Source organism: Papio anubis, chromosome 10 (assembly GCF_008728515.1).
Source record: "Papio anubis isolate 15944 chromosome 10, Panubis1.0, whole genome shotgun sequence".
NCBI lineage: Eukaryota > Metazoa > Chordata > Mammalia > Primates > Cercopithecidae > Papio > Papio anubis.
The window spans coordinates 14,650,501-14,665,512 of record NC_044985.1 but is presented as its reverse complement, the minus strand read 5'-3'; the positions used below and the strand labels follow the sequence as shown (position 1 = coordinate 14,665,512).

General features: G+C 36.8%; 1 protein-coding gene across 5 annotated transcripts in view; it reads left to right on the top strand.

Annotated features, from left to right (window-relative positions):
• DPP10 (dipeptidyl peptidase like 10) overlaps window positions 1–11,524 on the top strand; it is a 1,394,248-nt gene extending 1,382,724 nt beyond the window's left edge. For 3 of the 5 annotated variants that reach the window (XM_017947907.2, XM_017947910.3, XM_017947911.3), the window contains exons 22-26: window positions 1,094–1,193; window positions 1,444–1,502; window positions 1,611–1,683; window positions 6,048–6,121; window positions 7,508–11,524. In XM_017947907.2, coding sequence (XP_017803396.2) covers window positions 1,094–1,193; window positions 1,444–1,502; window positions 1,611–1,683; window positions 6,048–6,121; window positions 7,508–7,642 — 441 coding nt within the window. In that variant the 3' untranslated portion in view covers window positions 7,643–11,524. The remainder of the gene's footprint in view (window positions 1–1,093; window positions 1,194–1,443; window positions 1,503–1,610; window positions 1,684–6,047; window positions 6,122–7,507) is intronic. The other 2 variants (XM_017947908.3, XM_003909197.4) reach the window with 1 other exon arrangement.
• Window positions 11,525–15,012: the final 3,488 nt, after the last annotated feature.

The following is a 15,012-nucleotide window of genomic DNA, read 5'->3' as shown; positions in this document are numbered from 1 at the left end:
CTAACACGGTGAAACCCCATCTCTACTAAAAATACAAAAAATTAGCCGGGCGTGGTGACAGGCGCCTGCAATCCCAGCTACTCGGGAGGCTGAGGCAGGAGAATGGCGTGAACAGAGGGGACGGAGCTTGCAGTGAGCGGAGATCGCACCACTGCACTCCAGCCTGGGCGACAGAGGGAGACTCCAAACAACAAACAACAACCAAACAACAGAAAAACAGAAGCTTAATAACATAAATACCTCCTTGATGGGACAGAACCAAGAAAAATGGGCAGATCTCTAGAGCAGATCTCAAAGAACTGTCTTAGACCTCAGATGCAAACACTATCATTCTCTGAAACAAAGGAATAAGGATGTGGGGAAAGGCTTTGTTAAGAGAGATGGCCAGGAAAAGCAAAACACAAGCAAAGTTTGTTATGTATACTTAAGTCAATTCCTTCTCCTTTTATTGAGTCTTCAGTGATGTAGTTATTCTTCTCTTCCTGGTGCAGAAGGAGAGGGAGAGAAAGAGAGAGAAAGAGAAACCCTTGAAAACGTCTATAAATTTCCTTTATAGACGGTGAAATAGTCTGATTGCAGCCTTATTTTGCGGTGACATGTTCTGAATCCTATAAGAAATTAAAACAGTCTATATTTTCGGTGGTATATTTTCAAAATGTCATTTGTATTTTTTAATTCTACATAATCACCATTATTTCACTATTTTATTAAATATATATATAAAAAATTAGGGGAAAAATATATGTGATTTAATAAGTGCTTTATTTCCCTAACCTCAAATTATTTGGGGCAATTTCCAGCTGTGTAGTATGAAATCATGGAGCAAATATTTGACATTTGGTGATGTAATTAATTTCATATTTTAAGACTTATTAAAATAGCTGTTATATAACAATTTAAACAAATGTTCAAACATTTTAATTGCACAAAATGAGTTTAGCTTTTTTTTTTCCCCCAAATCTGAGACATTCTGATATGATGTACAGTACCAAACATTGATCAAAAGCTAAAAATATCTCCAGGCATAGTTGTTATATATAAATATGTGTGTGTGTGTGTTTTATATATATATATATATATATTTCTCCCCTAGGGTTATGGTGGCTATATTGCATCAATGATCTTAAAATCAGATGAAAAGCTCTTTAAATGTGGATCAGTGGTTGCACCTATCACAGACTTGAAATTGTATGGTGAGTACTTTCTACAGACTGACCTAATATAATGTATTGATTTGTGGGAAACAAAAGCCTAATTTAGAATAGTTCAATTGAGCTCATTTATCATATGTTATTAGAGCCTGTTTTGAGCTGTTTATCTCCTCCTTGATTCGGTTGATTTTACTAAAGCATGACAATTAAATGTAAAATGAAGAAATTAATGAAATATGCTAGTCAAATAGTTTTTAGTTTGTTCTTGAATGTCTGTTTTCTTGGGTCACAGCCTCAGCTTTCTCTGAAAGATACCTTGGGATGCCATCTAAGGAAGAAAGCACTTACCAGGTAACTAATTTGAAAATAACAAAGAAAGAGGAGTATTTTTGTTCTAAAAATTCAGTTCAATTGCTTATTTAGATCTATAGGTACAGATATTTGTATTTTCCTTTATAGGCAGCCAGTGTGCTACATAATATTCATGGCTTGAAAGAAGAAAATATATTAATAATTCATGGCACCGCTGACAGTAAGTATTATACTTGCTGCTGTTGTTTGATAGGGTATGACCTTTTACAAAGGGATACATCTAAGGACTTGTTTAGAGGAAGCCCTGTAAACCTTCTGAAGAAGGGAGCAGAGAGTCACACAATGAATCAGATACATGATAGGAGGTAGGAAAAAAGAATTCAGAGATAAGAGGAGAAGAGGCTACGCCTCAAATATCAGCGTTGTCCAATCAAATTCCCTGTAATGATGGAAATACTTTATCAATGCTGCTCAAAGAGTAGTCACCGGCCACTTGTGGCCATACGGTGTTTAGTGTGACTGAGGAACTGAATTGATTTTATTTAATTTTAATTTAAAAAGGCACTTGTGTCTAGCGACTATGGTTACAGTGTTATTCAGCATATCTACAATGGAAACCAACCTGGAAAACAGAAACCAAAAACATGCACACACTGAGATGAAATTCTAATGAGGTTACCCGCTTCAATGAACTTAAAACAAAAACTTTAAAAAGGCACTTTTATATCATCTCTCATTTTTTCATCACTTTAAACCTTGGAGGTGGATGTGATTGATGTTAGTAGTAATAAATAATATCACTTTATATTTACATGACACTCTTAGGGACCAAAGAATCTATATTTTATTATCCTCTGTGATATTTTACAACAGACGGCTGAATATTTATAGCTCCATTCATGGATGAGAAAAATCAATTTCCAAAAGGAAACAGATTTATCCAAGGCCATCTGGCAAGTGAGCCAAGAAAGTGAAAGTCTTGAATCAATATTTCCTAAATCTTGAACTTAACTCCTTCGTCTTTAGAGTGGGTTCCACTGAATGATTAGCTTCAAGGATACTATATGGAAAGGGAAAGAGGAACTTTACAGTGGAGAAATTTGACAAACATCACATCAGCAGTGAAAAGTCATGTCATTACTATTATTAAATGCCCTTGATATGATGTAGTGGGGACAGCACTTTATCTCCATGGTTTAATACTCCAAGCCCATATATAACACCAGTCTAACCATGAGAAAAACATCAGGCAGATCTAAATGAGGAAAATTCTATCAGATATCCAGCCACTACCCCTCAGAACTGTTGGGGTAATCAAAAAAAAAAAGGTCTGAGAAAGTCTCATAGACCAGAGGAAGTTAAAAAGACATGATGTCTAACTATAATGTGGGATTGTGAATGGAACCCTGAAACAGAAAGGTAACACAAGAAAACAACAACAAGAACACCAACAAGAAAAACTAGTGGACCCCAAATAAAGCGGGTTTAGTTAATGGTAGTATATGAGTCTTAGTTTCTATTTGCATTAGCGACAAAGTATATAATAATGTAACATGTTAACAATGAGCGGGTTTAGTTAATGGTAGTATATGAGTCTTAGTTTCTATTTGCGACAAAGTATATAATAATGTAACATGTTAACAATGAGCGGGTTTAGTTAATGGTAGTATGAGTCTTAGTTTCTATTTGCGACAAAGTATATAATAATGTAACATGTTAACAATGGAAGAAACTGGAGAACCGGTATCCAGGAACTCTGCACTATCTTTGCAACTGTTCTGAAAATTTAAAACAAAAATACCATTAATAGTCTATTAAAGAAAGATGTGGATGATACAGTACCAGGGTTGGATGAAGGCGAGCATAAAAATTTTGAAGGACATTTGGATGTTGTTCTGAGGTATTAAGATCTAACATATATATCAACAGTAATAAAAATAAATAGCAATTAAGTACTCATTGTATGTCAGAAAATGCGCTAAAAGAATTTAATATTATCTTATTTGTTCTTCTCGCAAACAAGGAATAGTAGATATTATTACTTTTATTTAACAGATTGGGAAAATAAATATTAAGAAATGATAGAACTTCCCTAAAAGTGTAGACACAATTGATTAGTAGGAAGGAGATTTGAATCCATGTATTGAGCCTTTTATTCACTGTGCCCTGAAGCCTTATTCATGTGAATAAATTATATTCAAGGTTAAATTATTTTACATCTACCCATCATGCTGGACTAATATATTAGTGCTATTTCAAATTTCTCTGTCAATATGTTGTAGCTATAAAGGTAAATCACAATGTTCTATCTGACTCACTCAGTCACAAGTCTGGCGCTTCACCCATCTAATGAAATACAAGCAGAGGTTCAGCCCTGGTCACTTCAGAGAATATGCACCTGTGAATGTGTATGAGCACACACACACAGGCGCACACACACAGGCACACACACACACAGGCACACAGGCGCGCACACACACAGGCACACACACACAGGCGCGCACACACAGGCACACACACACAGGCTGCACACACACAGGCACACACACACGCACACACACACAGGCACACACACACGCACACACACACAGGCACACACACACGCACACACACACACACAGGCACACACACACAGGCACACAGCACACACACACAGGCACACATACACACAGGCGCACACATACACCACACAACCCATATGGGCTTGGTTAATTATGGGTGCTCAGTCATGACACTGTTACACCACTACTATTAATATTATCTTCAAAAATGACCAGCAAAAGAATTCAACCAGTCAAACCTGTAATGTTCCCTTTTAGCTATAGCAAACAGACAAATAGCAACAAATATCAATGAACTTTGCACTAGAAACTAAGCAGAAAAAAAATCCAACTGGAAAAATCCATTTGCACGTTTATTTTCAGCTGTACCCATACAGAGAAATAAGGGATCACATTACCTCTGTCGTTGACCTTTTTAATTAGCATTTCTAGAAGCTTACATCTATAGAGCAGTTTGTACTTATGTAGCAACGACAAGGTCATTTTCCCATTAAGTGCCATAGGAAGATGTTGAAAAAGATCTTGACTATCTAGTTTTTAAATAGGTTTAAATGATTGTCTGCCATTTTACATTCTCTGCTGTGTGGTCTGATTATTCCACGTTCTAGAGTTAAGGCATTAAAGAAGCTTAAACTATTGATAAGGCTGCTCTAGCTTTGCAACAACAATTAAAAATGTTAGCTTAGGCTGGGCGCGGTGGTTCACGCCTGTAGTCCCAGCACTTTGGGAGACAGAGGCAGGCAGCTCACGAGGTCAGGAGTTTCAGACCAGCCTGACCAACATGGTGAAACCCCGTCTCTACTGGAAATACAAAAATTAGCTGAGTATGGTGATGCACGCCTGTAATCCCAGCTACTGGGGAGACTGAGGCAGGAGAATCGTTTGAACTCAAGAGGCAGAGGTTGCAGTGAGCCGAGATTGCACCACTGCACTCCAGGCTGGGCAACAGAGCGAGACTCTGTCTTAAAAAGAAAAAAAAAAAGTCAGCTTAAACATTAGTTACAAAAATTTGAAGATACATAAACTACAGGAAGGAACACCCCAGACAGAATGTGAGCAAACTGCTCCAGAAAGAAACTTGAGTGCACCAAATCTTCATCGCTACCAAACCCAGGGCTACTGGGCTGCTTACTTCAGAATTTTGGATCTTAGATTCAAGCAGAAGGAAAATAAAAGAAAGCAAGAGTAACCGGTATTCTCTATACTAAAGAGCCCTTGTATAATGAGATGTGTATTCTGTTTTCTCAGTATGGGATATTCTTTTCTAATTTGGATAATAAAGCAGAATGCCAGTATCCAACTGAGACTGTGCCCTAGTAATCTTCGAAATGAAATAGCTGGTTTCCTGTATAAATATCCAGAAAAGACATTTGCCATGTTAAAATTTTTATAAATTTTATAAAATTTCTAAAAATATGTGTGCCATTAGGAATAATAAATAATATCCAGTAAAGTAAATCTAAACACCATTCTGTAGAGTAAGTAGGACTTAGTTGTAGCTACTGTTTTGCTTTTTTTTTTTCTTTTAACAGAGTGAAGCTCAAAGTTTTACCATTATATTTACCAGCTTTCTACCTAAAACCAGATATAATTTTTGTTTTTGTTTTTGTTTTTTCTGGAAACAGAGTCTCACTCTGTTCCCCAGGCTGGAGTGCAGTGGCGCGATCTCGGCTCACTGCAAGCTCCACCTACCGGGTTCACACCATTCTCCTGTCTCAGCCTCCTGAGTAGCTGGGACTACAGGCGCCCGCCACCACGCCCGGCTAATGTTTTCTATTTTTTAGTGGAGACGGCATTTCACCGTGTTAGCCAGGATGGTCTCGTCCTGACCTTGTGATCCACCCGCCTTGGCCTCCCAAAGTGCTGGGATTACAGGCGTGAGCCACTGTGCCCAACCAGATATAAGTCTTTTAAATATGCAACGTATGTAAAATAAAATACTGAATCTCTTTGAAAAATAATATGAAAAAGTTCTGATACAAGTAATGTGTTTCTTCAAATATCATAATTTGATTTCTTGCAGCAAAAGTTCATTTCCAACACTCAGCAGAATTAATCAAGCACCTAATAAAAGCTGGAGTGAATTATACTATGCAGGTAAGCTACTTTCTTAGAAGAATGTGTTTTCCTGCTGTGTTTTTTCACTTGTGAGATACACAACACAGCTTCTCTGTTATTCCGTTCTCCATACTATTATTTTTTAATATGTTTTTTAGGTACCAAAGATTGTGTTCTCTGTTCCTAATTAGACCGGGAATGTGAATGAGCTCATGCTTTACAAGTGAATTGTGTAAATGCTTTCTAAATTGTCATTTTCCTCTCAGACTTATTCATATCCCAGATATTGAGTTCTTTTAAAAGTCACAAGTTTCTACTTCCCTTCTTGTTTCTTTTGTCTTTTCTTCCTTTTGTTGTTCCTTTCTTCCTTTTCTTGTTCCTTTTGTCTTTTTCCTTTGTCTTTATTACTAAATATGAGAATTTATTATTATCAATTTATTATTAACTATGAGAATTTATTATAATTCTCATAATAAATAGTGGATAAAAGTATTTGGGGAAATATACGTAAAGAAGAGAGGATAAAAGGCCATTTGTACTACCATTGACACCTGTGCATTCATATATTTAATACATATTTATCAAGGACATTACAGTGGTCACTCTGCTCTATGGGTAGCAAGACATACTTTATACTATCAAGGAGGTTCCAGTCTGATATAGGAATCATAAAAGGAAAAAATAAAGTCATTTAAATTTCTTACCATTCAGAAGAACCAAAAGTGGTTCAACCTGTCTAAAACACAAACTACCAGGTTTAGGATAATGAAAGATGAAGATATACAGATAAACATATGTCAGGTCATTCCATAAGCATTATTGAGGAATATGGAGTTTTATTCAAAGGGCAATGAGGCACCATTTAAACCTTTGTACTCAGGAATTAATGGGATAATAATTTTATTTTGTATTTGTATTTTAGAAACAGTAAAATTGTGTTTACATTGGAAAGGGCATTGTCAAAGTAATAATTGCACCAGACAATGTTAAACATGCAAGGAAGACCTTATGAAAAACTACTGCAAAGAAGACAGAGACTGACCTCAATGCCCTTTAAATAAAGAGCTGGAAAGTTTTCTAAACTAAATACTCCTAAAAAGGGGAGGAGGGCCCAAGGGCCTATAGTCAAAAAGAAACTGTCCAGTTTAGTCAAGCTAGGGGAAAGGTTAGTTCATCTTAGTCAACATAAACTTGAAAAAGTCTACCTTTTATGGCCAACACATTCTAATTTAAGTACCAAATATTAATTGACATGATTACAATTGTTTTAAAAATTTAGCATGAAGAACTTAAGAGTTGAATTAGGTGTGATTTTGGTCAGATATTATTATTCGAAGTTTCCATGCCATTGGGGCTCAGAAAATGAATGCGAGTGACAATAGTTTCTTGGATAATTTGAAATCTTCTTTCTCTTCAATATCTTAGGTCTACCCAGATGAAGGTCATAATGTATCTGAGAAAAGCAAGTATCATCTCTACAGCACAATCCTCAAATTCTTCAGTGATTGCTTGAAGGAAGAAATATCTGTGTTACCACAGGAACCAGAAGAAGATGAATAATGGACCATATTTATACGGAACTGAAGGGAATATTGAGGCTCAATGAAACCTGACAAAGAGACTGTAATATTGTAGTTGCTCCAGAATGTCAAGGGCAGCTTATGGAGATGACACTGGAGCAGCACGCTCAGAGACAGTGAACTAGCATTTGAATACAGAAGTCCAAGTCTACTGTGTTGCCAGGGGTGCAGAACCCATTTCTTTGTATAAGAGAAGTCAAAGGGTTGGTTTCCTGGGAGAAATTAGTTTTGCATTAAAGTAGGAGTAGTGCATGTTTTCTTCTGTTATCCCCTGTTTGTTCTGTAACTAGTTGCTCTCATTTTAATTTCACTGGCCACCATTATCTCTGCATATAATGCACAATTTATCATCTGTCCTACAGTCCCTGATCTTTCATGGCTGAGCTGCAATCTAACACTTTACTGTACCTTTATAATAAGTGCAATTCTTTCATTGTCTATTATTATGCTTAAGAAAATATTCAGTTAATAAAAAACAGAGTATTTTATGTAATTTCTGTTTTTAAAAAGACATTATTAAATGGGTCAAAGGACACATAGAAATGTGGATTTCAGCACCTTCCAAAGTTCAGTCAGTTATCGGTAGATACAATATCTTTAAATGAACACACGAGTGTATGTCTCACAATATATATACACACGTGTGCATATACAGTTAATGAAACTATCTTTAAATGTTATTCATGCTGTAAAGGGTAAACTTTTGATGAGTTAGAAGAGATGCTCTTTTCCAAGCTATAATGGATGCTTTGTTTAATGAGCCAAATATGATGAAACATTTTTTCCAATTCAAATTCTAGCTATTGCTTTCCTATAAATGTTTGGGTTGTGTTTGGTATTGTTTTTAGTGGTTAATAGTTTTCTAGTTGCATTTAATTTTTTGAATATGATACCTTGTCACATGTAAATTAGATACTTAAATATTAAATTATAGTTTCTGATAAAGAAATTTTGTTAACAATGCAATGCCACTGAGTGCTATTTTGCTCTTTTGGTGGAGAAGGCTTTTTTCAAAACTCTTGGTCCTTTTACTTCTATCTCTCAGTGCAGAATCAATTCTCATTTTCATTGTAAAAGCAAATAGCTGGATTATTTCATTTGCCAGTTTCTATTTAGTATTCCATGCCTGCCCAATTCATCTGTTACTGTTTAATTTCAATCCTTCTAGTGAGAATTAGAAATGAAATATTTTTTATTTATTGGCCAAAAAGTTCATAAACAGCAGTGTTTGCTATTTCCTTTGAACTGAAGGCACAAAATGCATCAATTCCTATGCTGTGTTGACTTGCAGTAGTAAGTAACTGAGAGCATAAAATAAACCTGACTGTATGAAGTCAATTTAAGTGATGAGAACATTCACTTTGGTGACTAAAGTCCGAGTATCTTCTCATTTCACTTAAGGGATCTTCCAGAAGATATCTAAAAGCCTGTAATAAGCTTAGAAGTTCAGATAAATCTAGGCAGGATACTGCATTTTTGTGGTTTTAAAAAAGTCCTTAGGACAGACTGAGTTATCATAACTTATGGCATCAGGAGGAAACATTAAAATATCAAGGAATCATCAGTCACCCTCCTGTCTTGTTGAAGGATCAACCCCAAATTCTGGGTATTTGAGTACATGTGAATCATGGATTGGGAATTCAATTTTTTCCCTGGATGCTTTGGAATTGTGTCTTCCATGCTCCACTGGGTTCAATTTAAAATAGGAAACGCTTTCTCTTCTGAAAGACCCATTTTAGGTCTTTTTCGAGAATAGTGAACACATTTTTTAACAAAAATAAGTTGTAATTTTAAAAGGAAAGTTTTGCCTATTTTATTAAGATGGAAATTTCTTTTTAGGCTAATTTGAAATCCAACTGAAGCTTTTTAATCAGTATTTTAAATTTGAACCACTAGAGTTTTTTATGCTGCAAATGATTATGTTATCTGAAAGATGTGGTTTTATTGAATGTCTATTTGAGTATCATTTAAAAAGTATTTGCCTTTTACTGTCATCATTTCTCTTGTTTTATTATTATAATCAATGTTTATCTATTTTTCAATTAATTTAATACAGTTTCTAATGTGAAAGACATTTGTCTGAAACCCATTTTCCCCTCAGAGGCTAAAGAGACATCAAGCGAAAGCATATTGCTTAGTAGGAAAGTAGAAAATTTTAATCGTTGTGATTCTTTGAGTTTTAATGACAGGGTCACCTTCAGTGAAGGAAATGCTCATCAACACATAGTCACCAATTATTAAAGGAATCATGTGATTGCATTTTCCCCTTTATACATTTACCTTTGGTCATAATCCCACTATTTCATACATACTTGTGCATTGCTAGAGTTTCCTAGGACTCCAATAGCATGCTTTCCAAGTGTTATTATTCCCTTAATGTTAAAGAAAAAAAATCAATATATTGAATTCTATAATAAAATGGGTAAGCAGTATTAAATCATCCATAGAGATAAACAACCTCTTGAAACTCTTTTGAAAGAGAAAAGTGTTCGTTCACTTTCATTGCCTTCATTAAGATCTCCAAATATTCAGACTCAGGAGGCTATTCTCATCTATTTGAGTTTCCTGACAGAGCTAAGGGAAGGAGTCACTCTTCAAAAGATGGATCTCAGTTCACTCTGAAAATGTGCCTTTTTAAATTGGGTGTTTAGCATAAAAATCACTATTGGCGATCTTACAGATGTCTGTTGTAGATCTATTACAATGAGGTGTCTTAGACATTGGGCTTTACCATATTAGAGAATTACTTAAGCTATTGTCCTTCAAATGTTGGGCTTTGAGAAAGAAGTACCTGACACTGAATTGCTCTCAAGTCTCTGGAATTACAGACAGCACATGGCTTCTATGAGGAATTATATAGGAAACACCTCTTGTGTCCCTCCTCAAGTTCTCTGACCACCTTCACATCCTGCGGCAACCAAAATTGTATGAATACAATCTGGCCTCTCAGCTGTGCTCACTTTCTGTTCTGGGGATTCTCTGATACTAATTTTGGCTACTTGCTAGAACCAAGAGACAAATCACTTACATACTGCAAACCTATGTGAGGGTGTTAATAACCTGCTAAAACACAATTAATGAAAGACTGTAGCAGGTGACTAATCTTTCCCTCAGATATTCTACATGGTCCATGGAAGACTGTGTGGGCCCCAGAAGCCCAGAGCTGCATATCCTTCTATTTTCCTGTTCCCCATTTCACTCTTTTAAGCTCCCTACTCCTATTCCCTAGGATCACTTTCCAAAATAAACTGCAGGTGTGCTAACTGTTGTCTTAGACTCTGCTTCCTGGCAACTATTTTTCCCCTCCACAAAAAATGATCACTGTGAATATTACAGGAGGAGAAATAAAAGAAGAATAAATAAGTGGGGTTTTTTAGGTTTGAATAAACTATTCCTAATGAAAATGTACTGGACTCTTACTAAGTGCCAAACCTAAGATAAATGCTCTATGTACACTATCAAATTGAATCTTCTCAAAATGCCCTAAGGAGGTATTATGGTTCCCATTTTACAGATAAGCAAATTGAGTTTAGAGAAGTACGTAACTTGCCCACATTTTGTAAGTAGTAAGTAAAAACACTAAAACCCAGCACCAGCCAACTTAGAAGTTCATATTCTTAGTGATTCTGCTCTCCAGCACTCCTGAAATAAGGAGAGTTAACCCATGTTGACAGCACATAAGAAAACATTCTGAATATTTAAACAAACAGTTCCAAATATTTTCGAGACTAATTTGATAGCAATAATACTGAAAAGTAATGGGAAAATCGATTTACCATTGTGGTATGTTTGAAGATACACGAATTCCCTAATGTCAAGAGGACATATGTAACATTAAAACATGTTTTCTTTTTCCACTGAATATATGTAAGAGTTATTCCTGTGCATGGAAACCCTTGCTCAGAAGACCATGACTATATGCTTCGAAGTCATTAGTAAATCTCCTTGCTTGGGCATTATACCAAAAACACTGCAAAATCATTCAGAGAGGCATCCGTATACTGCAGAACCATTATACTGTTCAAAACACCCAGGCTCATAAACATGAAAACCTCATGTAGTTCTCAAACCCTACAACATACACAAAGCATGTCACAACATTTCAAGTCATGGCAGACACCCACAATCCTATTTGCAATCTGATGCAGAAAAGTTGCATTACCTCCCACTTTTCTACTAGTGTAGAAATAGTTTTGGTTTACCACTGATCAGATCCGCTAACAACACTTTTATTTCATTTAGCAATATTCCAGTAATTGTTGAGGAGAGAATCTGTGAATTTGAAAAAAATCCCTCTCTCATCATAATTAAGGCAGACAGATTTTAAAAAGAAAATAAGTCACATCAAAGTACAATTTTTATTATTTTTCTTTTAGACATCCAATTAAGTTTACAGTCGACTGATACAAGCATCACAGACTTCTGATAACAACAGTTGGGATAGTAAGAAAATTTCTGTGCCAATTCTCACAACCTGTCTCTTTCTATCATACCTACCCCATTGTAATGAAGTTATCTTTGACGCGTGTGAAGCTTGAGAATGCAGATTTCTATCTGGCCAATAGCATCAGAGAAAGAGAACTCACATTTATTCTACACCTATGTTTTTGTTACATAAACTCAGCTAATCCTCAGTCCAGCAATATGAGATAAATACTATTGTTCTCTGACAAAGAAATCAAGTACTATAAATACTATTATTCTCTGATAAAGAAATCAAGATTCAGAGAGATTAAACAGTTTTCCAACAAAGCCTCATAGTGCGTAAATGATGGAACCAATATTTGAAGTCAGGCCCTGATGATCTCAAAGCCCTCACATGTGATGGTTTTATCTAAGCATTTTTTTAAGCTAGTTCCTAAAGTTCATCATCATGTCTTTGGATTCAGTTTTCAAACCCCTCACTGTTCGAAGATGTCATTTTGCATGCTTCTGGCTGCAGGAAACTAAATGCAACATTTTAAATGGCTTAAATACTTGTGATTCAATATATGCACAGCTCGGACATCACCTGGGAGTTTGTTAGATATGTACACTTTAAGGAACTACCATGGCCTTCTTGAATCAGAACCTGAATGTTAACAAGATCACCAAGTGATTGTTGTGCACATTAAAGTTTGAGAAACATTGGTTTAAATGATAGGAACTATTACTGATTCACATTATAGGAGCGCTAAAGTTGGGTGCTTCCAGGTCAGTTAACAGATCAAGGATAGACTCAAATCCCAGTCTCCTCCCAAGTTTACACTTCTGCTTTGGTCTGCTTTTTGTTCCCCCACCTTGTCTTCAGATAACTGCAGCTGCCCCAGGCAACATATCTTTTCAGAGCAATGTCTAAGAATAGAAGGTCAAAGGATGACTCTCCTCTTGCCTATCTTTTATCAGGAAAGATCATTTTCTCTGGAAGTCTTAAGAAGAATTTTCTCAGGCCCCTTTGTACTGTTCAGGCTTTGATTGCAAGTCCTTCTCCTAGATATAAGGAAAGCTGGGAAGCAATACATCTGAAACTGCAATCTCTTTGGTGAGGGTGCCACAAGGAAGAAGGATAGGAGGATGAACATAAACAAGATCAAGGCACAGAAGGGAAAGGTATACCCTACCCATGGCGATAAGGTTCTCGTTGCTGGCATCTCATCTGGTGGTACACCTCAAAATGTTAAACATTAAGAACTGTGTTTTATACATATTACACTAGGTAGCTAGTCAGACATGAGCAGAGGAGGAGAGGGCTCCTGCCCACAAGGAATGTAGGGTGACCATCATCAGGTGACTGACTGTCAGGCAGGTGTTTCACTGCCTCTTTAAAATAATAATTGGTCCTAACAAGCTCCAGGGAAAGGCAGCCTCCCACTAAACAGAAACACCTGAAACTGGTTGTCAGCAGCTTCCCAATCATATTAGTATGTCAGAAGCTGGGTTAGTGGGCTCAAGCATGCGCACTGAGAGGCAAAATGGTGGTGGTTAACTGGTACATGATCTTCAAGGGACATTTGGCTGTCAAGGGAAGAACGCCTCAAGGAAGCATGCATACAACTCCAGTAAACACTGCACATGCAGCGCCTCCGAAACTTTGGCAGGCCACTGCGCGTGCAGACAGCCCACCCCAAGTGCAGACTCGGGAGACGTAACGCAAGACCCGGTGAGTACACCAACATATAAAACCCAAAGTCAAAAGGTCAAACAGTGCCCTTGAGCTCTCAAGTTGCCCACTTGGCCCTCTTCCAAGAGTACTTTACTTTCTTTCCTTTCTTCTCTAAAGCCTTTTACTAAAGTTTCACTGCTGCTCTAAAAACTTGCGTTGGTCCTTCCTTCTGCCTCCTGCCTCCTCAGTGGAATTCTTCCTATGGAGGAGGCAAGAACTGAGGTTGCTGCAGATCCCTACGGATTCACTGCCAGTAACACAGACTCACTTTTCCTCCCAGAAGACCCCAAACATCGACTCCACTCTGTTCCTGAGCGTGAGTACACTCTTCCCTGGTTGGCATTTTCTGTTTTCACCTGCGTGCTTCGTCATTGACGCATTTTCCAGTGCAGGCAGGCAGTTTTGAAATGTGATTGCTGTGCTAGCAGTCCCAATTGGTAGGCTTTATTTGCTCTAACACAATTTATGATGCCTTGATTATCTCCGTATGGCCTAAATTGCTAGGCACACCGTGAATTCTCCTGATTGATGGAGTGTGTAAGGCATATACCAATGAGAAAAGAAAAGGCCTGACAAGGAAACACAGGTAACACAGCCTCCCAATTCATATGCACTTTTAATGGGTGTAATTCTCATTGCACTCCAACTCTATGCCTTAGGACATCAGGTGTGACTTTTAATGATCTGTATAGTGTAATTGGATTTCAAGCCCTTGGGAAGAACAAATTTTAAATTCCCTTGCTCAGATAAAGGAAAAATTTTAACATCAAGGTTGGCTTAAATCATGAAATAACACAAAGATAATTTATGCCTACTATGTATCAGGTACTCTGCTGGATGGCACAGCATTAGGATTCTTGTTTTAACAATCTAATTAGTAAGTCTATACATATGACTGGATATTTCAGTACAAATTTTACGGCTACATGAGTCATCAGTTACTAAAAAATATCGGCATAGTCAATTTTTTTTTCATTGAGTCATTTTTATTTTTTTATTTTTTTATTTTTTATTTTTGAGACAGAGTTTCACTCTTGTCGCCTAGGCTGGAGTGCAGTGACAAGATCTGGGCTCACTGCAACCACCGCCTCCTGGGTTCAAGTGATTCTCCTGCCTCAACCTCCCGAGTAGCTAGGATTACAGGCACACACCACCACACCCAGTTACTTTTTGTATTTTTAGTAGAGATGGGGTTTCTCCATGTTAAC